Source organism: Carcharhinus amblyrhynchos, chromosome 5 (assembly GCF_965287045.1).
Source record: "Carcharhinus amblyrhynchos chromosome 5, sCarAmb.v2.hapA, whole genome shotgun sequence".
NCBI lineage: Eukaryota > Metazoa > Chordata > Chondrichthyes > Carcharhiniformes > Carcharhinidae > Carcharhinus > Carcharhinus amblyrhynchos.
In genome coordinates this window covers 42432282-42447435 of record NC_137328.1, presented here as the reverse complement: position 1 = coordinate 42447435, position 15154 = coordinate 42432282, and the positions used below count along the sequence as shown (strand labels likewise).

The 15154-nt window shown below is 40.9% G+C and overlaps 1 protein-coding gene across 3 annotated transcripts in view; it reads left to right on the top strand.

Annotated features, from left to right (window-relative positions):
- The window catches only part of caap1 (caspase activity and apoptosis inhibitor 1), a 34572-nt gene extending 22987 nt beyond the window's left edge, over positions 1–11585 (top strand). For 2 of the 3 annotated variants that reach the window (XM_080188694.1, XM_080188692.1), the window contains exons 5-6: positions 3424–3497; positions 9722–11585. In XM_080188694.1, coding sequence (XP_080044820.1) covers positions 3424–3497; positions 9722–10080 — 433 coding nt within the window. In that variant the 3' untranslated portion in view covers positions 10081–11585. The remainder of the gene's footprint in view (positions 1–3423; positions 3498–9721) is intronic. The other variant, XM_080188693.1, reaches the window with a different exon arrangement.
- The last annotated feature ends 3569 nt before the right edge of the window (positions 11586–15154 follow it).

Sequence of the window (15154 nt, the reverse complement as noted above, 5' to 3'; positions counted from 1 at the left end):
GAGATCTCATTGAGACGTATAAGATGATGAATGGGATGGATAGGATAGAGGTGGAGAGACTCTTCCTGCTCAGAAAGGACAGTAGGACTAGGGGGCACAGCCTCAAGATAAAGGGGAGGCGGTTTAGAACGGAGTTGAGGAGGAACTTCTTCACTCAAAGGGTGGTGAATCTCTGGAATTCTCTGCCCGTTGAAGTGGTGGAGGCTGCCTCGCTAAGTATTTTTAAGACGCGGGTTGATGGGTTTTTGATAAGCGAGGGGATTAAGGGTTATGGGGAGAGGGTGGGAATGTGGAACTGAGCCACGACAGATCAGCCATGATCTTCTTGAATGGCGGGGCAGGCTCGAAGGGCTAGATGGCCTACTCCTGCTCCTATTTCTTATGTTCTTATGAACTTGAAGCAATATACTGCAGATGCGGGAAATCTGAAATAATCTGAAGTGCTGAAGAAACTCCACAGCATCTTTGGAGGGAGAAACAGCATTAACATTTCGACTTGAGTGACTCATCACTGAAGCTGGTCAATTTACCTTGAAGTTTTAATGTTTTTGTAACATAGTGGTCTAAATCTGTGTTAGTTTGCACCAGTGATTTTTCAAGCTTTCCAGTGTTAGTGGTCCCAGAAATGTTAATACATTACAAGGTTTCAAGGTTGCAAAAAATTGAATCTAATTGCTCAAAATAAAAAGTATTATTGTTACAATTTTTTTATTGGTACACAAGACAATTACTTCAAAAAAAATACAAAAATCTAATAACCTCAGAGGTACTGTGTAATTTGTTTGGGGAAACCTCTTGCAGCAACCCTAGTTTAGAAACCTATGCTTTGTACATTTGACAAAATTGAACAGCAAGCGGATCAGTAACAAACATTGCATCTGATTCCTAACCACAGATTCATTTGTCACCTGTGATTCTGAGGGTGAAAGTGGGAGCTAGAACAGGAAAAAGTAACAAAAGGTTTCTTGAATGAAATTAAAGCTACTGTGGATCTGGAAATCTGAAATAAAGCAGGGCATGCTGGGAAAACGCAGCAGGTCTGGCGGCATCTGGAGAGACAAAGTCGAAGCTTCGAGCCCCTGACTTCGTCAGAGTTGGATTCTTGAAGATCGTACAGTAACTCAGACAAACAGTTGGGGACTGGTTTAAAGAGTGTGTCTGGATGTTCCACAATTGATATAAGGCAATGGTTAAAAAAAAGAGCTCAGCTGTGAGTAGCTGATGGGTTGTAAAAGTTAGCACCTACGCTCAAGCTTTGGCTGTCGCTAGTGATCCCAGCGTTTATTGCCGATCCTTAATTGCTTCTGATGTGATGGTGACAACTGAGTGGCTTGCTGGCTCAGTTCGACGGCACTTAAGAGTCAACCATATTGACGTAGGTCTGGAGTTACACGTAGCTCGGACTGGGTAAGAGAAGCAAATTTTCCTAAAGGACGTTAATGAACCAGGTAAATTTATAAACAAGCCAATAGTTTCAAGCTCTGCAGCTTTTTAGTGCAAACTTTATTTAGTTAACCGAATTGAAATTGCTCAGCTGTCGTAATGAGATATAAACTCCTGTCTCTGAATTTTCCCTCGGTTTCATAATCAGCATGTTACAGTTCCCTATCTGGGAGCTAATTACTGAAACAATAAAATATAGGAGCAAGTGAGTTTATGTTCATTCAAGAAATGTGAACTAATTTTCACCAAGAACTCAAGTAATTCTTTTGCTGCCCTTGCCTTCTGGAAAGGTGCTTAAGCTGTTGGCATCTTCCTGGTTTAGCTGCAAACTAATGAATCAGCGGACTTTCAGGCTTGCACTTTGTAGCACTTTTGATGCACCAAGCCTTTTAAGTGAAGTCTGCATCTTCCTTGATTCAGGGCCATTCATGAAGTTTGTAAGCTGCTAAGAGATGAATGCATTTACCAAAATGTATATACTATCCTTGCATCACTTTCAAAGAAATGTGCAATAGGGATAAAACAAAGCAAGGTAACCACAGAATTGTACAAAACAAGGGTGGGGGGTGGTTGGTGGTGGTGGTGGTGGTGACCCAAGATAGTTATCTTTGAGAGGAATTTGATAAATCAGGCCAGAAGAAAAGGAGCAACAAAAGATGTGCCTAGAGCGGATGTGTTGTCTGAAAGCAAAAGTAGGAAAAAAAAACCTGAAACATGAAAGGAAATATAATGGGGCAGAGATTACAATTTTAAATTGTTGAACTGTGTTAAGTGTGCAAGGCTGTCAAGTGCCTGAGCAAAAGATGAGTTTTCCTTGAGTTTGTGATGCAACAGCCAGTCAGTGTTTGAACTGAAAAATGTTCTCAATTTTTGAAAGCTTAATTGGTCATTGATAGGTCTCCACTTCCACCCCTATCCTGTTTCTTTTCCAATGAGAGAAATTACCAATTTTCAGGGCCTGTTCAGTCATTTGTTTCTGGTGTTTATTCGGTGAATCTCTGTGTACTCTTTTTGCATTGCTGATGTCCTAATGTTTGGGTTTTTTTAAAATAAGAATTATTGAAGAAAATTTGGGAAACATTAAATTCTGTAAATGGCTGATTGCAATGTAATTCTGCATAATTCATTCTGAACAATAGAATCATAGACTCCCTACACGGCAGAGGAGGCTATTCGGCCCATCAAGCCTGCATTGACTCTCTGACAGCATATCTTGTCTTGGCTCTCTCCCCAGTCCTATTCCCATAACTCTCACATTTCCCATGGTTAATCCTATATGACCTATATATCTTGGGACACTAAGGGACAATTTAGCATGGCCAATCCACCTAATCCACACATCTTTGGACTGTGGGAGGAAACCGGAGCATCCAGAGCAAACCCATGCAGACACGGGGAGACTCTGGAAACTCCACACAATGGACTTTGCACATTTATGTATTTCACCAATTTAAGTATTACGCAGCTCTTAAAAGCAAATTAAAAGATCACGGACAATTGATGGAGATTAATTGATGAAACGTTTGTGAATGTTTTTAATGTATACCATTCTCAGGGACCAAGTAGTTGGTATTGCTATTGCTTGCAGTGCACAACAGGTGGTAGAATTTGAATTCAATAAAATATCCTTTAGGGAAAGAAATCTTCTGTCCTGACCAGGTTTGGGCCACATGTGACTCCAATGTGATTGACTGTCTGGGCCTTCTGAAATGGCCTGGCAAGCCAATCAGTTAAGTGGTGACTAGAAATCGACAATAAACACTGGACTGTCAGTGATGCCCCATGTAGTTAAAATAACGTTACTAAGATTTGTAACATGCACTACCTCAAAATGGCCACAAGATGGCAGAAGTTATCTACTTAGAATTTTTCTTTTGCTCTCATTGAATGCTGTGATTTCTAAATTTGTTTATTAACCTGTGTAATTAAATACATTCTAACAAAATAACATGCTCTGAAGTTTTTGACCTTTTTCTCCAGACAGGATAATAATATTGATTCCACATCTTCTTACAAAGAGTGCAATGAGCAAGAGGCACCTGAACTGAAACAGGGTAGGTTAAATTGTCAATGGAATGCTGTTTAATTTTTAAATATCTTTTTTGTGAGACTCGGGTGTACATTTTTTTAAAAACTGACTTAAAAAACTTTTTTAAATAAGATCAAGGAAATTATTTTAGCTTTGCTTAAGGTCTAACTTCTCAATTACCTTAACTTCTGTTTCTATCAAAATAGATGTCAGTTACTGACAGTATAACACATCTTTACAATTAAATTATTGCAATTTTCAAAATTTTGTTGAACTGTTGTTAGAATGGCCATTTTGTTTATGTACAGATGAGAAATCAGAGAAATGAAAAATTATATGAAGCTTCAAGGTTAATGAACACTGGAGGGTGCCCTTTCTCAGGAATTTCTTTAGTGTCGTACACTGTATAAGTTGTACTGTAGATTCCATTCCAGCGATTCCTTCCGATTCCTGGTTTTGTTTCATTATAAACTGTTTAATTTGTTGAACCATAACAAATGAGGAGTTGAGCAATTTTGTCTGAGTTAATTCTATTGTAAAATTAATGAAAGGAATTTCCCCGTGTCAATTTAAATAGGAGTAAGACAAAATATCCCCCTCTTGAGTCCAGAAACCCGAGAGAACTTCTGTTTGAAAGGCAGGATATTTGTAAATCAATGTTTTATACTATTTTTTAATTCATTCTTGGGAGTTGAGCGTTGCTCGCAAGGCTCATGTTTATTACCCATCTCTTAATTGCCCCTGAGAAGGGTAGTGAGCTGGTTTCTTGAATCACTGCTGGTCATGTGGTTTAGATACTCCCACAGTGTCATTAGAGAGCATGTTCCAGGATTTTGATATGGCAACAATGAAGGAAAGGTCATATAGTGATAAGCAGGGATGGTTTGTGGCTTGGAGAAGAGTTTGAAATTGTGGTGTTCCTAGGCATCTGTGCCCTTGTCCTTCTAGATGACAGTGGTCATGGATTTGGAAGGTGCTGCTTAAAAAACCTAGGTGAGTACTTGCAGTGCTTCTTGTAGGTGGTACACACTGCTGCCACTGTTTGTCAGTGTTGGAGGGAGTGAATGTTTGTAGAAGCGCTACCAGTCAAGCAGCCTGCTTTGTTCTGAGTGGAGTCTAGTTCCTCCAGTATTGTCGGAGCTGAACTCCTCTAGGCAAGTGGAGAGTATTCCATTACACTCCTTATGTGTGTCTTGTGGCTAGTGGACAGGCTTTGGGGAATCAGGAGGTGAGATATTCACTCAAATTCCTAACCTCTGATCTCCACTTGTAACCATAGTATTTATATGGTTGGTCCAGTTCCGTTTCTGATCAATGGTAACCCCAAGAAGGTTGATGGTGGGGGGTTCAGTGATGGTAATGCCATTGAACATCTGTTTGAAAAGGTCAAATACTTGTCATCAATGATTCCTTTCTTTTTTGCTGGTGGTGGTAAAAAAGGGATTAACAGAAGGAAACGAGTGGCAACGAAACATCAAGAAAAAAGTTGGGGAATGATGGCAAGATAATGGAGATACATTATCATAAAGAGACAAGGGAAAGGCAAATAACTAAGAACTGGTTTGAATTTGAGGGAATGAAGAGCAAGCTTGGCTGGAAATGGCAAAAATATTGTCAGTTTGAATATATGTTGTGTGTAGGGTGGAGGAGAGGGAAAATCATGTTTGAGCTAATTTGGAGGGGGAAAACAACGTCTAGTTTATTTGGAGCTGGGGGAGAGGGGATTGCCTGAACTGTGGAAAGAGACATTAACGCCGTATTGTTACATTGAGAGTGAGCTCTGAAGAACATGGCCCCGAGACAATTCAGCCAATCGAGTCTGCACCTACTCTCCAAAGGTACACCTTACTCAGCACCCCACCCCCTCTCCTTCTGCCCGATTCCTGTGCATTTACCATGGCCATTCCACATAACTTACACATCTTTGGAAGTGTTCCAGAATGATCCGAGTGTGAACTGGAGCATGTCGAGTTTGATGTAGGAGAATGAGGTAACTTCTGGGAAAATGATCTGGTCAGCCTGTATTAAATTTTCTAAAATCCTTTCTTGATTAAAAATAAATGGTCAGATATAAATGTGGGAAAAGGTTTTCCAGGATGTATCACTTCAGTGTGAAAATTCACAATATTTCCAAGCCAATCCTTCTATTAGCGTATCACTGATTTTGTGTCTTTCCCTTTAGACTTTCATGTACTTGTTTCTGTTAATTTGTACAAGTGAAGGGAGAATTGAGAGTACCAACAGCTTAAATTGCACATTTCTTTGCATCTAATTGCTTCTTTATCATTAGCTTATTAGAGTTTTTTTTTGCTTCACTAGCTTTTTGGGAGCTGTCAAATGTGGTTAGTTTTCAGGTTTATGTACCTATCCAAAATATATCATTTTCGGTGAAGTAGAGTGAATACTAGGTGTTCTTCAGCAGCTGTGATTAAAGTCTGAAATCTTTGATATAACCACTTCAAGAAAGCTGGAGGATTATGTTGTTGTTTATTGGGAATTTGCAGCATGTAGACTTGATGGACCACTTTTCAAGAAATGGAACCTTTGTGCTTGACTGTTTACCTGTACACTATCCAACTGCCACGTATACGTACACTAGCTGTTTACCTTATTCCCTGTGCAGTCAGCAGAAAAGCTTGTGAATTGTATCATTTCAGGGTACAAGTAGCAGAAAATCTTACAGCAACCATCACGATATTATTAGTGCTCTTACAGCTGACGTACTGCAGCAAGTTAAGCATTTAGTTCGCCACAGTCCTTTAACTTGTTTACACCATTGCTGCATTACAGTGTTTGAAATGGAAGTGCTACAGGTAAAGTAATGCTGTAACATTTGCCCTCTGACTTCATACATTCTCAACAGTAATGATTTGAAACTGTTCTCAATTTAGTGATTCTGTGCTGTTCTTCTTTATTAAGTATATGTAAATTGGATACTTCTAAAGTAAGCAAGTTAAATTTGGTGCTGTGTTTCAAACTGTTTGGTTTTTATTGGCTTTAGCAATCTGAAATGCACAAAGATAAAGTTGGTTTGTTTTAGTGATGCTAGACCATGCCTTGTATGCAGCGAGGATTTTGTTAGTTTGAGAAGACTATTTCTTTCTGTAATCAGCATCTTGTCTTGCATGAGCAGAGGCAAAGGCTTTTTCAAAATTGACATCCAGAAGAGTGGTAACCTTGAATATCAAAATAGAGATGACCAATACATCTCTGGGTACATTAAGTACTGGAATATAAATGTCAGCCTAGCTCAGTGACTGACTGTTCTGAATGTATTCTAACTTAAGCTGAGACAATACTTAAATCAATTTTTCTGATTTTAATTTAATTTTATTTTATCTCATTCATTTGATTCCTTTCTATCCACTGTATAGTTTGTGCAACTGTAGTTGCCGTGGATTTATCTCCTGAGATGAATACTCAATAGTTGAAACTCCAGAAAAACTGAAATTTTTTTTTAAGCCAAGCAAAACTTGAGTTTAGTATGCTTTATTAGTTCTATCCTGATGAAATATATTGCACAGATCTTTCCAGAGATCCAAAAGGACTGAAAATTTATTGTGCATTGAATAAAATTATTTTTGTTAATGGTTTTATATAAAATTTGTTTTGGAAAGAACATTGTTGCCCTGAGGAGTTCCTTTTAAAGAACTGATATTTTTCAAGCAGCATATTCTATTTGTCATCACCGTCAAACAGTTCCTCCTGTGTTCAAGTATGTGTTTTTTTTGTATCACCAACTTGTAAATTTTATCATCTTAAACCACCTTTGAGTTTTACTTGTATCAGAAATAACAGCTGCTTAACAGGTCAGTGGAGATGGATGGGTTTTGTCTTTTTATATTGCTTGATAAACTTGTGAAGTTAGGAAATTCCATTTCTGGTTAGCATGTAAAATATTTAAGCTATTGTACATTGTCAAGAGGTGTTAATAGGGACAATTGTCGCCATATTTTCTCAGTATTGTTTCACAGTGCAAATTAAATAGCTCTTCAGTTAGAGGAAGTATCTCCATTGTAAAAGCAGAGATGAGTTAATGGAGTGAACAAAGGACATGGGAGGAACATTCATACTCTCTATTCAGGTATTTACAAGATCACATAACATTCTGAAACATTGATCTAAGAGACAAATCTCTGATAACAGCCTTGCAATACCTTGTTGCAGTGCCCTTAGAGACTGATTCTTTCAAAAGAGATTCAAACTCAGTTACTCACAGAAGAATAATGAGGCAAGATTTGACATTTTAAAACCTTTACTGTAACAAATGACTAAAATGACTGTTGACTAAGAACTTTAAACTACAGATAGAAATGTTCCCCTTTTATATTTCTCACGCATTGCATTCTCCACGTAATTACAATCCATGTGGCAAACAGTCCACAGTTTCTCCCAGCTTCCAATGGATTCCTGTATCCCTTTTTTGCCAAGTAGTAACTTTAATCATCTCCAGATATTTTCCTCAGTTTTCAGAGTTCCTTGAATCCAATGATTACTTTCCCCACCCATTGCACACCCTACCCCTCTGCCTGAAGTCATACTGGGACAAATTTCTAGGAATCAGTATCGCTATAGGATGCAAGGTTTCTGCAAGAGACTGTTTCCTTTCCACATTTGACTCTGGTAGCTCGCAAAACCAAGCAGCTTCTCTCTGCTGACTACAGCAAACAGCCTTTCATTGATCTATAGGGATGTCTGGAATCTGATCTTTAAAAAAAAATGGCTTCCTCAGCCCTCTTCCTCAGCCCTCTTCCTCAGCCCTCTTCCTCAGCCCTCTTCCTCAGCCCTCTTCCTCATAGCATGTGAAACACATTAAATGTACTCAGAAACGATTGTTAGCTTTCCTTGACACCCCCCTCCTCTCCCCCTCCGCCTCCCCCTCCCCGTTCCCCCCTCCTCCACCCTCCCCCCCTCCCCGTTCCTCCACCCTCCCCCCCTCCCTCCCCCCCCTCCCTCCCTCCCCTCCACCCTCCCTCCCTCCCCCCTCCCCCTCCCCCCTCGCCCTCCCCCTCTCCTTCCCCCCCCTCCCCCTCTCCTTCCTCCCCCCCTCTCCTTCCCCCCCCTCCCCCCCTCTCCTTCCCCCCCCCTCCCCCCTCTCCTTCCCCCCCCTCCCCCCCTCTCCTTCCCCCCCCTCCCCCCTCTCCTTCCCCCCCCTCCCCCCTCTCCTTCCCCCCCCTCCCCCCTCTCCTTCCCCCCCCTCCCCCCTCTCCTTCCCCCCCCTCCCTCTCCTTCCCCTTCCCCCCTCCCCCCCTCCCTCTCCTTCCCCTTCCCCCCCTCCCTCTCCTTCCCCTTCCCCCCTCCCCCCCTCCCTCTCCTTCCCCTTCCCCCCTCCCTCCTCCCCCCCCCTCCCTCCCTCCCCTTCCCCCCCTTCCCCTTCCCCCCCCTTTCCCTTCCCCCCTCCCTCCCCCCCCTTCCCCTTCCCCCCCCCCTCCCCTTCCCCCCCTTTCCCTTCCCCCCCCTTTCCCTTCCCCCCCCCCCCTTTCCTTCCCCCCCCCCTTTCCTTCCCCTTCTCCTCCTCCCTCTCCCTTCCCCCCCCCTCCCCCCCCTCCCCCCTCCCCCCCCCCCTCTCCCCCTCTCCTTCCCCCCCCTCCCTCTCCTTCCCCCCTCCCTCTCCTCCCTTTCCCCCTTCCCCTTTCCCCCTCCCCCTTTCCCCCTCCCCCTCCCCCTCTCTCCTCCCCCTCCCCTCCTCCCCTCCCCTCTCCTTCCCCCCCCTCCTCCTCCTTCCCCCCTCCTCCCCCCTCCTTCCCCCCTCCCTCTCCTCCCTTTCCCCTCCCCCTTTCCCCCTCCCCCTTTCCCCCTCCCCTTTCCCCCTCCCCCTCCCCTCCTCCTCTCTCCTCCCCCTCCCCTCCTCCCCTCCCCTTCCCCCCCTCCTCCCCTCTCCTTCCCCCCCCTCCTCCTCCTTCCCCCCCCCTCCCCCCTCCTCCCCTCCTCCTCCCCCCTCCTCCCCCCCCCCCCCCCCCCCTCCCCTTCCCTCCCCTTCCCCACTACATTTTAGTTCAACAATGTATCTTTAGTTAGCAATGCACTGATTCATACCTGATTCCATTAGGGTGTGTTTTTTTTCCTCAGCTTAAATGTTACTGCATAAATATCCTAATTTGTAGATTGAATTATAATATCAAGAGTTTATGTGCAATGTTACCAGTTAAGTAAAATGATGATACAACAGGAGGATTTTCCTGGTGTATTTTTTGGCAATTGACATAATGCATTTACTTGGTAAATAATATGGATTTGTCCTTTCTGAACCAGGTGGAGCGTCTGGAGATGAAAGTGATGCCCTCAGCATAAATGCAGAAGCGTATGATAGTGACATAGAGCAAAACTGTAATGACCAAGAAGGCAGTACAAACTCGGTACCTCAGAAAGGTACGGCAACTCGCACTGGCGTTGAAGATGAAATACAAAAGGACATTGAAAAGAGTGTAAATGAGATTCTTGGCTTGTCAGACTCCGCTGCAGGAAAACATCAATCTGCTGGTTCTCCCAATCCTGACGGGGATGGTCTTCACCCTTCAGCACAGCAACTGGAACTACTTGAACTCGAAATGCGGGCCAGGGCAATCAAGGCTCTAATGAGAGCTGGTGACACCAAAATACAGTCTTAACTGGTGCACAAACATGATTGTTACTCTTAAGAAAAGGTGCAATCTAGCCAACACTATAGGCCAGATAAAGAATTGTCTTTAGTTTCCACTCTCCCAGTATATCTCCCAGTCCTCTAAATTGCAAATTTACTTGCTTTGTCATCCCTACCAGGAAATATTTTTGCGTTTACTCATCAGATTTGAGCTCCATTGGTAATTTATTCAGTTATAAATTATGGATCCCAAATTTACTGCTGCAGCTATTTTCAAAAATGCTGTAATAATGGGTAAAGATATTTTGAATTGGGCAAATTGTACTTTATAATCACTTGTATTCTGTATGGCCTGACAGTGAAACGGTAAGTGACTTTTCCTTGTTTAGTCAAATGTTTACATCCTGCTGCTGGTGTAGATGCGATAATGTTTATCAACTTCTAACTAATGGGGAAACAAATGCTTATCTTGCCCTCTGTGTGGAACCATACCTGTTAACTGGAGTCAGCACGTTGGGGGAGTCTTCACAGTAACTGAGGTTAAGTAACAGAAGGGAAGTGTAATGGTTTAGCGAGTAAAGCACAGTGATCAGATGTGTTTTAGTGTAGTGCCTTGCAATGCTGAGCACTAATATAAAATTGCAGTGATTTTGAACGTCATTGTAAATAGTCTTTGAGGCAGCCCTTTTCGAAGTTGATAAAATAGCTCGAAATTGCATCCATCTAAAATTGTTTTAACTAGCGCTGTTAGCGTAGTAATCGGGCACATCTGTAGAACATCAAGCTCTCAAATACAGAATTTTTAGAGATTGTACCTGTTATATCGAGGTAAATCTGTTCAGTTAAGTTTAGTTTGCAAAAACTAAATTCTGACAGTAAAATTAGGCTGAAATTGTTACGGCCAGAATTTTATTTACCTATGTTTTTTTTGTTAACTTCAAAATGTGATGTCATTGTATGCTGACCTGTGGTTGTTTTGATTCTATTCAATTTAATTAATGAGTTAATGATAGATGTTCTTGAGTAAATTGGAGCACGTGTAAAACATCTTCAGAAGAGCTTTTGAAAATAATATTCTGCACCAATTCAGTTTAGATGTGAAAGCATACTATGTTTATGGAGAAGGAGATTGCATTATTTTAAAACCATAGCTTGCAAACGGTTGTTGGTATTATTTATTTTAGGTAACTTATCCTCTCCTGTGATTGATGAAGCTGATTTTTTTTAAAAAAGTGACTCCCCATTGCTTTTAATTTTTGGAAAACCCACAAGCAGTTTTCTACTTTGCAGTCTGCATCAGCTGAAACACACTCCTTTAAGGAGAATGAATTATAGAATTTGCTCAGGTGAAAGTAGCCACAGGCACCTATCTAAATTCAACAGAGCAATTATTCCACATGCTGTTCAGATTTCAGAATATTCCTTTGGAAAGCAGAATGGCATTTTCTACTGTTTACTGTTATATTAATTGTGGGTCTTTGACATCATCTCGGTTGTCTATATTCAAATGTAATTAAACCACAATTTTTCCAATTGCTTGTATGTGTCTACTTAATATTGAGTTGGTTTGACTCATACAGACTTGCTTTACTTAACCACCTAGCAATTGTTAATGAGTTGGCATTTATACTATGAGTGAATGTTGACAGAAGTACTAGCTTGAAAGTGTATTCACAGTGTTGTGTTTTTTTAATAAGATCAACAATTAGCATAAATTTTATTAACCTACAAAGATCATGTTGAAACAAGGGCATTGAAAACCACTAGTTTCTGGAAGACTTTGGCAATATAGAGATGCCACTGAACTATAAATTGGATGCCAAAGGCATCAAATCAAAATTGAATAGAATATTTTTATATTTCAATACATATTTGAATTATTTTTGTAACAAACTACCCACCCAACCATTCTGGTATCACTCGATGCAGTGTCTGTTAGAAGATGTCCCACTGATCACTATCTCATCATGAATGTTGATGAGAACTTACAGTAATATTTCAAAAGAAAATATGCACTTAACAATTCTTAGTTTGTGAAAATTAGAAATATTGGCTTTCCTTCCCCAGGATGTCCCAAAGTATTTAAAATTACTTTTTTGTAGTGTAGTCACCATTTTCATACAAGGAAAATTTATAGTTTTCCTGTTTTTTTTGAGTTCAGCTTAGCCCCAGAATCAAAAGTAAAGTACCTGGATTAAATACACTGGCATCAAAATTAAATGTTGTAAACCCAATAAAACAAGAGTGGCAGTGGTTAGCACTGTTGACTCACAGCACCAGGGACCCAGGTTCAATTCCGGCCTGGAATCACTCTGGAGTTTGCATACTCCTCTTGTCTGCATGGGTTTGCTCTGGTTTCCTCCCACAATCCAATGATTGACCCTAGTATCAGGGAGATTAGAAGGGCAAATATGTGGGGGGTTACAGGAATAGGGTGTGAGTGGGATTGTGATCAGTGCAGAATCGATGGGCTGAATGGCCTCCTTCTGTACTGTAGGGATTCTGTGATTCTATGAATTGAGACAAAAAAAATATTGTAATTAAAATAGATTTTGGAAAGAAGAGCGCTGTTATCTACATGAGTAGGATTTATAAAGCCCGTGTATCTTTCTGATTTGGGTACTATAGTTGTGTTCAGTACTTGTCTTGCATTTAAGGGCGGAGTTTGAAAGCAACACATTAATAAAATGCAACAGTTAATAATTCCCTTTGTTGATTGTAGGGCCATATAGAGGTGATGGTGGTTTAGTGATATTGTCACTGGACTAGTAATCCAGAGTGACAGAATGCTGCTCTGGGAAACCGTGTTCAAATCCCACTGTGGGAAATGGTGAAATTCAAATACAATAAAAATCTGGAATTGCAAGTCAAATCATGAAACCATTGTTGTTTTAAAAAAACCATCTGATTCATTAATATCTTTTAGGGAAGGCAATTCATGATCTGTACCTAGTCAGGCTGACATACAGGCCAAGCTTTTAACTGCTACTCAGTTCAAAGGCAATTAGGGATTGGCAACAAATACTGATCATGAAAGAATAAAAAGAAATTCTTTAAGTGGCTTCAATCCAGTTCCTTAAGCACATAGCACAAAGCTATCATTGACAACTATCATAACATTTGTATAGAAAATGGAGAATTCACATTTGTCATGTAGTATATGGGGCCCTCTGGGGTTGTGTCTAAAGCTCATTCTTTAGACAGAGAAGAAGGAATTGTCTTAATTTGATGCAACACTTGCTGACAGAAGTAAAAAAAAAAATCACCCCCTTTTGCTGATATCTTTTGACCACAAAATTTAAACTTCAATCACTTAGATAGAAAAGGTTTTAATGCAGTAATTTGGTAAAATTGCAGGAGATAACAGCAAACATCTTCAGAAGCTGCCTTAACATCCTAATAAAAACAGATGTTAACATTACCAATGATTACATTTTAAGATATTGGAACAAAAAATGAATTGCATCTTCCATTCAACATGCCTTACCACAAACGCCTCAAAGAATGTATTCAGGAATAATATGACTACGCTGAAAAGCCCAACAATATAAATTGGTGAATTTTTTCAAACGGTTGATAATGCTCACAGATCCTAAAATAATAGTCATTTGCGTATTGCTGAAAAATGATTTTTCATCAAAGCTTTTTGTTTTGCACTCATCAGAACAACACTATCCTATTTGAGTAGAGAATGCTAATCAGTGGCAAATGGAATCAGTAAAGGCGATGCCATGAAGAATGAACCAGTTGACAGTGACTCTGTTAACCAGGTAGCTTAACTGTGGTCAAAACATTGTTCTGAAGAATGAATGAGTGATAGCTGTTAATTACTTTGTGCATCTTGTAGAATAAATGGGTACCTTGAATGGATCATTTTGTGCTGTGTAACAAACTCATGAACTAGCCTAAGGTTGTCACTTTTGGCCCTGAAAAGCATCCATTCTACCTTAGATTATCCCAAGAGAGAAAGGTATCTCAAGCATTTGAGCAACAGATGAAGCTAGCAGTTTCACACTATTGTATGCAGTAGAAACAAAAGTTGTACTTGCCACTAATAGGATGTTGCCATCAAGCTAAAAATGCATTCTGACTGTCACACACATTATGGCATATTGTGGCATATGAATTTCAGTATGAATGAGATGCTAGCTATGTAGGCCACACATTCCAAAGATGTGCAGATCACAGAAAGTTGGTTTCATAGAGCCCCTACAGTGTAGGAAGAAGCCATTCAGCCCATCGAGTCTGCACCAACATTCCCTACCCCCATATCCCTACATATTTACCCACTAATCCCTCTAACCTACACATTTCAGAACACTAAGAGACAATTTTAGCGTAGCCAATCAACCTAACCCACACATCTTTGGACTGTGGGAGGGAATCGGAGCAGCCAGGAGAAACCCATGCAGACACAGGGAAAATGTGTAAACTCCACACAGACAGTGAGCCAAGCCAGGAATCAAACCCAGGTCCCTGGAGCTGTGAAACAGCAGTGCTAACCATTGTGCTACTGTGCTGCCCCAAACAGGATGCAGCAGCTAATTAAGAAGGCAAATTAAATTTTAATCCTTCATTGCTAAGGGAATGGATTTTAAAAACAGGAAGGTTATGTTGCAGCTGTATAAGGTGCTGGTGAGGCCACACCTAGAGTAATGTGTACAGTTTTGGTCTCCTTACTTGAGAAAGGATATACTGGCATTGGAGGGGGTGCAGAGGAGATTCATTAGGTTGATTCTGGAGTTGGGAGAGTTGGCTTATGAGGAGAGACTGAGTAGACTGGGACTATACTCAATGGAATTTAGAAGAATGAGGGAAGATCTTACAGAAACATACAAGATTATGAACAAATTAGATAAGAAAGAAGCAAGAAGGTTGTTTCCGCTGGTAGGTGAAACTAGAACTAGGGACATGGCCTTAAAATAAGGGGGAAGCAGATTTAGAACCGAGTTGAGGAGGAATTTCTTCATCCAAAGGGTTGTGAATCTAGAATTCCCTGCCCAATGAAGCAGTTGAGGCTACCTCATTGAATGTTTTTTAAGGCAAGGATAGATACATTTTTGAACAGTAAAGGAATTACGGGTTATGGTGAGCAGGCGGGT